Source organism: Anneissia japonica, unplaced genomic scaffold (genome assembly GCF_011630105.1).
Source record: "Anneissia japonica isolate Jap-2015-1 unplaced genomic scaffold, ASM1163010v1 scaffold284833_len178102_cov189, whole genome shotgun sequence".
Lineage (NCBI taxonomy): Eukaryota > Metazoa > Echinodermata > Crinoidea > Comatulida > Comatulidae > Anneissia > Anneissia japonica.
Window position 1 is genome coordinate 61,841 of NW_022696180.1, and position 9,554 is coordinate 71,394.

Below are 9,554 nucleotides of genomic sequence, written 5' to 3' on the forward strand. Positions count from 1 at the left end.
AAGAGAAGAGAAGTTTTCAATGCAAAGAAACAATTTAAAGGCACCAAATACTTTTTACATGAAAATCTTACTTTGAAACGTTCGGAGTTATTTCGAGATATAAAGACCAGGCATGCTAAATCAATTAAATCTACATGGACCTTAGACGGAAAAATCTTTGTACTTACCAACAGCATGAAAAAATTAATTATTTGCACTCGGCAGGATCTTTCCCGGCTTCAGCAAGACCTGAAAGCTTAAACTGTACAATGATATCTTCTTTGACCTAATAGTGCTAGGTCAAACTGTATAATATAACTAACAATGTAATCTAAGTGTATAGTTAGTGTACCACCGTTTACGTGTTTACTCAATTACATCTATTATATTTATATGTACTTTTTTACTTGTTTGTTTACCTTGTTTGCTTTTTCTTTTCTTTATTCTTGCTTTCTTGTCAACGTCTTCTCTCATACAAATTTAAATATAAACGATAATGAATTTTTGTATCTTCCATTCTCTAATCACCCATCTGAGGAAAACGATTGTAATGACTCAAATTTTAATACTTCTGAATATACTTTTAATCCTTTGTTGATAATGATGAACGATATGATGATCAGGCTGATATGTTAATTGATCACCTTAACACTAGATCTACTACACTTGATGAATGTAAATACTATAATATAACTGAACTTAACACACTGCATGCTTCGCTAAACCAATCCAACTTATCTTTATTACATATACACATTCGGAGTCTTGTCAACAAAATAGATGCATTTGAAAAGCTCCTAAATTCAATTCATACTAAGTTCTCAGTAATCGGGCTATCTGAGACCTGGCTAAATGATAACAAACCGTTGCCGTTTTTACATGATTATACCTTTTCGCAAGTAATAGACAATCACACGTAGGAGGAAGGGTGGGATTATTCATTCGTAATGAATTTAATGTTCGTCTTCGCCCTGATCTTGCCCTCCCGAAAGAATTTGATGATTCTATATTTATTGAAATAATACTTAATACAAAGAAAAACATAATTATTGGCACTGTATACAAACCTCCTTGTACAAACATTATTAGTTTCTCTAAACATATTGATGAATTACTACCTAAAATGAATACGGAAAATAAAATATGCCATCTTATGGGAGATTTTAATATTGATTTGCTTAAATTCCACAATCATAACATAACCAATAATTACTTAGATATTATTTTAACTCATTCATTCTATCCAACTGTTTCCAAAGCAACTCGTATTACTTCAAACACTGACACACTAATAGACCACTTTTATACTAATGAAACTGAACCTAGTATAGTCTCTGGTGTTCTGGTTTTTGATATCACTGATCATTTGCCTATTTTCCAGTTTATTGATAATGATCTAGATAAACTAAAAACCCAGGAAAGCTTCTCCTTTGTTATTAATGATATGAATTCTTTTTGCAATAACTTATCTCAAGTTGACTGGTCCAATGTTTACAATAGTGACCCAAAACTTTTTGATATCTTTCTTGACAAATTTTTTTCCGTTCATAGTAAGCATTTAAACGCTAGTCGAATAAAGAAAAACAAAATTCATAAACAATCCTGGATGAGTTCTTCACTCCTGAAATGTAGTAAACGAAAACACAAATTATATACAAAATATATTTTTTCGCAAAGTTCTAAACACAAATTAAACTACACTATTAAAATACAATAACATCTACAATAGTCTCTGTCGTACTGCCAAATCTAATTATTATAAACGAAAATTTGATCTGGTAAAAGGCAATCTCAAACATACATGGAATATAATAAATTCTGTTATTAATCCGAGCAAAAAGAATATTAACAAAATTAAAGTTTTAAAAATCAACAATAACATAATTAATAATGAGAAATCTATTTGTGACTACTTCAATGATTATTTTTCCTCCATTGGCCCAGATATAAACAAATCTTTACCAGATTCTGATATTGATCCTTTACAGTTCCTACCAATGTCGCCTACTAATTCATTTTTTATTAAACCTGTCACTGAATCTGAAGTATTTGCAGTAATTCATGATATAGATACTAATAAAGGTGCTGGCTATGACCACTTATCTCCTAGGACCCTAAAATGTGTATCTCAAATCAACTAACATTCGCCATTAACTCATCTTTTTCATCTGGTACAGTTCCAAATACTTTAAAAATGGTCATTCCCGTATTTAAGAATGGCGACACTGATACATTATCAAATTATAGACCAATATCAATTCTACCTATCTTTTCAAAAATAGTTGAAAAACTTATGCATAAAAAACTATTTAATTATTTAAATCAATTTAACATCTTAAATGACCATCAATATGGATTTCGTCAGAATCACTCAACCTGTCATGCAATACTTGAACTCGTTAATAACATTACTAAATCATTTGAAAATAAACGATTTCTGTTAAGTTTATTCTTAGATTTATCAAAAGCTTTTGATGTTGTTAACCACGAAATTTTAATTTCAAAACTTTTTAGATATGGTATTAGAGGTATTGCTTTAAAATGGTTTATAAGTTATTTAAATAATCGTAAACAATTTGTTTCTGTTGGATCATGTAAATCATCGACGAGGGATGTAACTTGTGGGGTGCCACAAGGGTCGGTCTTGGGGCCGTTACTTTTCATAATATATGTTAATGACTTGTGTAGAATTAGTGACACCCTCCAGTTGGTGTCCTTCGTCTTCATTATTCTAATGAAGACCTCAATGTTTTGTTCAATACGTTTAATAATGAGTTAAAAAAATTGGTACCTGGTTCAATGCAAATAAGCTCCTAATTAAAATTCAAAAGACTAACTATATTTTATTTCATTCACACCATAAGAAAGTAAATTTTTCAAACTTTAGCATTATTTTAAATGAAAATCCTATAGAACGTAAATCAAATACTTCGTTTCTAGGAGTATTCATCGATGAAACTCTAAGTTGGAAATTACACCAAAATTATGTTGCAAGCAAAATATCAAAATCAATAGGCATAATAAACATGCTTAAGTTATTCTTTCCACGCAACACTTTAATTACTTTATACAATACTCTTATTCTCCCTTATTTGCAGTATTGTAACTTAATATGGGCCTGTGACTATTCTTCAAACCTGGATAGATTACTTAAGCTACAAAAACGTGTTGTCAGAATAATTTATTTAGCTTCATTTGCATCGTCTTCGGAACCTCTGTTTAAAAAACTGAATATATTAAAAATTATGGATCTAAACAAACTACAAGTTGCGTGTTTTATGTTTCAATACATAAAAGGCCAACTCCCAACCCTCTATATTAGCTTTATTTCGTGATTATAAACATATACACAGTTATTGCTTAAAAAATTCAAACTCACTTTACGTTCCTTTTGTAAGACTAACCAAAAGCCAATTTTTTATTTCTGTATACGGACCAAAATTATTGAATGATACTCATGTTAAGTTAAAAAATTACCCACACTTTTAGAAAGCAGATGAAGAAATATTATTTAGAAATGTACCAATCTTAACTTTATTTAAATATTTTATTTTATATATGTATATATATATATTATGTATGATATTCAAACATATATACATGGACATTTGTTAAATAGCTACAGGGTAGAATACGATGTTCCATCATGTCCTTATCTAAACACTGCATATGTACCTTTGATGATTTAGATTGTATGTATATATATGTGTGTATAAGTGTGTATATGTTGGTTTGTGTGTATGTGTGTGTGTGCATATATGTATGTGTGTACGTATATGTGTGTGTGTTCGCGTGTGTGTGTATTTACATGTATGTATGGGGGTGTACCGGTATGTGTGTGTATGTATGTGTGTGTATGTGCATATATGTACCGGTATGTATGTATGTATATATATATATATATATATATATATATGTATATATATTTGTATATAAAATGTAGGTCTACCTGATAGGCGTTTATTATTAGTTTTTACTTTTTTTTTGTCGGGGTCAAATTGAGACAAGCTTCGCTTCTATTTTTTATCCTAATTAATTAATTTTAATGTTGTCCACTTTATTTATCATTTGATGTATTTATTAATTAATTGAATAAATGTTAATTGAATTAAATTGAATTGGAAATTGATATCTGTTAAATCCCCTTCACATTTCGTCTCTTTTTCGTCCCCTAATTTAGGAATGTGTGTAGAAAAGAAATATAGTTTATTCTGCCTATATACTTTTTGTTTAGGCGTATATAATATCTTGTAAAAATGGTGTAGTTCTTCTGGTATGTCTTTATGGTTAGTCAATTCTCCATAATCTGTATTTAATTTAACTATATTTTTATTTATGTAATGTTGCTTTTCCAAATTTAGGAAAAATCCGTTACTATTTTTCTGGCTCCTGCAACTGCAAGTTCTCTAATCAACTGTAAATCATTATTCAGAATACTTAAGTTGGACACATCATCATCATTTTGAAAAGTTTGCCAATTTATTTTCTAATATTTCAATTTGTTTTACAATTTCCTTTTCTTATTTTTGTGACATCCTCTTTATCTGCCGAATATGGGATTGTGATACCCCAAATTTTGATTTTAAAAGCTTTTTTGGTGATCACCGGACATTTACTTCTTTTACACAATCTTTTACCTTTTTTATATATATTTTATCTTTTAATAAAGAGTTATTAAACTTCCAAAACCCTCTGTCACGCTCCAAATTATCACTTTCAATTTCAATAAATACAAACGAATATTCTGTCCGATAACCATGACTTATATCACTATTTTTAACAATTTACAAAATATCTGGTGAAACTAAAAAATAACCAATCTCGCTTGCTTCAAAAGTGTTGGTTAACGCCACGTATAACGTTTTGTGTTGGGTGGGTTTCGCGCCAAATATCATGCAAATCATGAATTTGCATGATATTTGCAATGGATTGATTAGCCTCTATAACTACATTCCAATCCAAACATAAGATCACTGAACCCAACTGGTTTTTGACCTCTTCAATATTTTTTTCTAATCTATCGTAAAATTTAGGATCATCCCGATTTGGACCATAATTATTTATAAGTACAAATTCAATATCTCCCACTGACAAATGGATAGCTAAATAATTTCCAACTTCATCACAAAGCTTATACACATGTACTTTAAACTCAAAGTTATTTTGAAACAAGAGAATCACCTCTGCTATTGTTACTAAAAGATTTAAATACAGAGGTATATCCCCATTGATATTGTCATGATTGCTCTTGTTCTTTAGTAAAGTGGGTGTCCTGCAAACAAATAATTTAATGGTAACTTTGCTTAAGCCAAAAAAATAGATCCCTCACATTAAGAGAGGCAATATTAAATTTAACCATTCATAGTACATTCCAATAAGCTGGCCGTTAAAGTGACTTTTATAAAAAAAAAAATAAATAAATAAAAAAGCAAAAAAACAAGAAAAATATAGAAAAATAAAGAAACAAACAACATTTCAACAAAGAGTTCTTAAATAAATTAAATACTCGATCGGGAAAAAATAACCCGCGATACTTCGAACAGTCTAGCAAAGCAACCGCAATTTGATAATCACTGGAACCGTAAAAGCCACATACACATGGTCAATGCGGATCATTTTCTTTCATTTTATACACCTTTCTTTGAGCCGTCTCCTATTCTCTGACTTTATAGCTTATATCATCTGATATATACAACTCTTTTTTTCCTTTAAAGGGAGCATCCTTCAGATTTTTTTATCCGCTTTTATTATATTCCGCCTATCATCCCATTTTAAATGCCGAACGTGAATTGGACGGGGGCGAGATTCCTTTTTTACCTCCGACTGATCGTTAAATCAGTCGGAGGTTTGTTATTGTTTGAACGCTCAAGTTAATACACTGTAAAGATGGCAGCTCAGCAACTGTTGTTTCTGAATTTCTGTAAAAGACACCATACTTTCTGTTTCTATATTTTAACGTGGAATTCCTTTTACCAAATCACTAGAAATGCTTCAATATCACGCCCGAGACATTAGTACAGTGGACATCAACAGGCATGAAAGATATCGATGGTAAAGCTTGGGCATAATATTAAGAGAAATTTTTACGATGCATTAGTGGTACGGTTAGTAGGCGGCCTGTTATAGCTGAAATTATTCTTAATTGTATTCATACTCATAGCCAAAAGAAACGTCTAGCACTACGTACAATATTTTGATAGTGATTTGATAGTGTGCATCTGAGGTGTGTGCTTGGCCTAGCCTGACAGACGGACTGTCCTGAGACATTTATTGGTCTTGGTGATCAAATTAAACGTGTCCATTCAACCATTTATACACTGTACAAAGAAAAACCAGTAATTTTACAAAAAAAAAGAAAATATGTAAAGCAGAGATTCCAGAGAGTTCTGTATGCGCAGATGTTTCTGTAAATTTCACAGAAGTTCCTTTAAAATTACAGTTTGTTTGTAAATTTACTGATGAATTTCACAGGCATTTATGCATATAATTAAAGAAAATGATGTAAAGTTACAGACCAAGCCTTTAAAATATACAGACAATCAGTAATTTACAGATATACATGTAATATTTTACTATTTCTGTAATTTTAACTAATTATCTGTACATTGGTCATAGGTACATAGGTGGATTGTAAACTTAAGCTGTATATTCCGGGCGTGGCACAACGTCACATCACATTCAATTAACATAATTTTTGGATCTCGTGTTTAATAAACATGATGATCATAAAAAAAAAACAACAAAAAAACAAACAAAAAACAGTATATCATAGTTTGTGAGCTATTCATTCATTGATCTTGTTGTGTTAATAAAAAATAATGTTATTACTACAAATTATATGAAATAATAGCCTACCAGATAATTATATATGTAATATCATTCTACAGGATCAGATTTTGACTTGTTTTTACATTTTGTTAATTTCAGGGTGTTAACAATGGCAAACAACAACAGTAGTTTATTGGAAGAAGAGAAAGACTGGGATGCAGTTATAAAGCCATTTTTGTATACTGACGCAGAAATATATTTAATGTATATTTTTCTTCCAATTGTTGTCCTCACCGGACTCATTGGTAATGCATCTACTATCATTGTTCTTACTACCAAAACGCGCATGGGCAACCCACTAAATATCTATCTAGTAAATCTTGCGATTTCTGATAGCCTATTTCTAGTCGTAGCCTCGACATATATGTGGTTTACTCTCACTCAAAGTCCATTTCATATTTTCTATGACAATCGGGGTGTTTCTGTAGGTTATTGTAAATTCAATGCATTAGTTGTTGACTGGACATACATGGTTTCTGCGAATATCGTTTTAGCCATTAGTGTCGAACGCTTTTTAGCAATTACAAAACCTCTGAAATATCGCTCGTATGTGTCTAAAAAGCGCACAATAAAAGTATGCTGCGCTATATGGATCATTTCTCTGATATGTCAAGTTCGAAATACAGTGACAATAGGTAAAGTGGAAATAGCATTTTCATGGCCAGATATGTGGAACGGTGTTCCAAGCACATCGTCGGTATGCGTTTACTGTAGCGTTGCCGAATTTAATGTTAGTGTATGCAGTATTATTGTAGATTTGGTTACAGCAGAAGTTGCACTTTACTTAGTATATCTTATGTTAATGATTCCTCTCTACCTTGTGATGATTTTGTCTCTGTATCAACCTCTTTCTAAGAAAAAGCAAGAGATCTCTTCTGCAAGTAATCGAACCAACTATGAGCGGAAAGCGTTAAAAACTGTCATAGTGACTGTAGTTGTTTACATTGTCCTTACGGCTCCGAACAACATGCTTTGGATATATGGCTATATAATCCCTAATGCTAACTACGATGTTATAACATCGTTTGCTAATGTGTTTAGATATTTGGCTTTTGTTAACACCTCTGTTAATCCCATCATATACAATATTTCAAATGACACATACAGAAAGGGATTTCTGCAATTGTTTGGCGTTTCTTCTGGCACTGTGAATAAAAGAAATCGTGTCCAGACACCAGCAAGAACATCAATTTCTACCATTTCTACTTCATTGTAACATTTTCAGAAGTGAAAGTATGTTTTCTATCTATATTTATTACAATCAAAAATATTGTCATTCATGGTGCAAAATAGTACCATTTGTTTTAAAATCGGACATGTCTCCTAATGATTCCAGCTACGTAATTGGGACCGCTCATGTTTAATAAATTCAAGAAATTTGCCTAAAGATGATCGTACAGTTATGATAACGAGACTCAGACTCAATGATCATATACTAGTCATTAATATTCTGAAATTGTGTAATGATCTGAAACAATGTTCACTCTGTATAATTTTTCTAAAGGTTTGGTCTTGTACTTGAAATTATGAATTAGAATCTTAAAAAAAGAAAAGGTAATTGTCCAAATGCTTTTTCGAAAATATTTTGAATAACATTAGAATGAGTCTAGAAAATTAGTCTTTCTTTACAACAATGATACGCAAAAAGTGACTTTAAATATACCTTAGTGGCAACTGTGTATATGAATTGTTATACAAAGACTAAATTACATACTAAAATGTTAGATATAGATTATGTTAATAATGCAAATTAACTGGTTTAAAACTTAAACTTAAGTGTCAGGAGTGGACCCAGAGATGTCAAAGGGTGGGGGGGGGGTGTGGGAAATCGAGATATAACACTACACTAGGGGTCCGGGAAATCTTTTTTTTCTAGACGCCCAAAAATTACCTCGGAGGCGGCTTGGGTGATCAATAGTTCATTTTTTTTCTTTCTTTTCTCATTCTTTTTTATTTTTCAAAAAGAGGGGCGGAGACGGCGCGCCCCCACTAAATCCGCCCCTGAGTATGAATATATAGTGCACGGTATTTACTTTTATACTATATCATATGTGTATGGTTAAAACACACAGTCACACCTAGTAAAAGTAAGCCTACAGTAGTTAAGATTACAAGAATATTTAGTAGACCACTTGTATTAAGCTCTCCACAATATCATTTTCTCTGTGGCAATGTCAATTGTACGTACATGGGCATGATGATAACATTACTCTACAATGGATATTGGCATCATGATGTCAACCACATGTATTTGTCATATCAACATTGATAATGTTTCTAGGCCTTCAGGATATATCTGTATGTGGTGTATTAATCAATTGAATATTTCGATTCAATTGTACATTTAATTATTTTTTCATAAATCATGTAGATTAGATCAGTTAATCATTGTTGTGGGGCAGTGATAGAGAAAAATTATCTGGAGATTTTATTTTAAGAGTGACCGTAGATGTACGATGTAACGTATGCGGTAAATGGACAATGGACATTTCATAATGACTGTAAAATGACAATTTACTGCTCCAGTAGCAGCGAATACAGAGTAGGTTAACGCATACACTAGAATACAAGATACAAGATACAAGTCAACTTTATTGTCAAAATAATGCATTCTGAGATATTTGTTGTACATGACATAGAATCGTTCATAAACATATAGAGTGTTAAATAAAGATTTCTTAGAAAATAAAAATTTGAGTCCTGTGCAGTTATCTTCTGAAATTTTGATTAAATAGATTACAAGCAAT

At 31.2% G+C, this 9,554-nt stretch overlaps 1 protein-coding gene across 3 annotated transcripts in view; it reads left to right on the forward strand.

Annotated features, from left to right (window-relative positions):
* The window catches only part of LOC117101736 (neuromedin-U receptor 1-like), a 29,840-nt gene extending 20,378 nt beyond the window's left edge, over positions 1 to 9,462 (forward strand). For all 3 annotated transcript variants that reach the window (XM_033241776.1, XM_033241777.1, XM_033241778.1), the window contains one exon: positions 6,907 to 9,462. In XM_033241776.1, coding sequence (XP_033097667.1) covers positions 6,917 to 8,023 — 1,107 coding nt within the window. In that variant the 5' untranslated portion in view covers positions 6,907 to 6,916 and the 3' untranslated portion in view covers positions 8,024 to 9,462. The remainder of the gene's footprint in view (positions 1 to 6,906) is intronic.
* Positions 9,463 to 9,554: the final 92 nt, after the last annotated feature.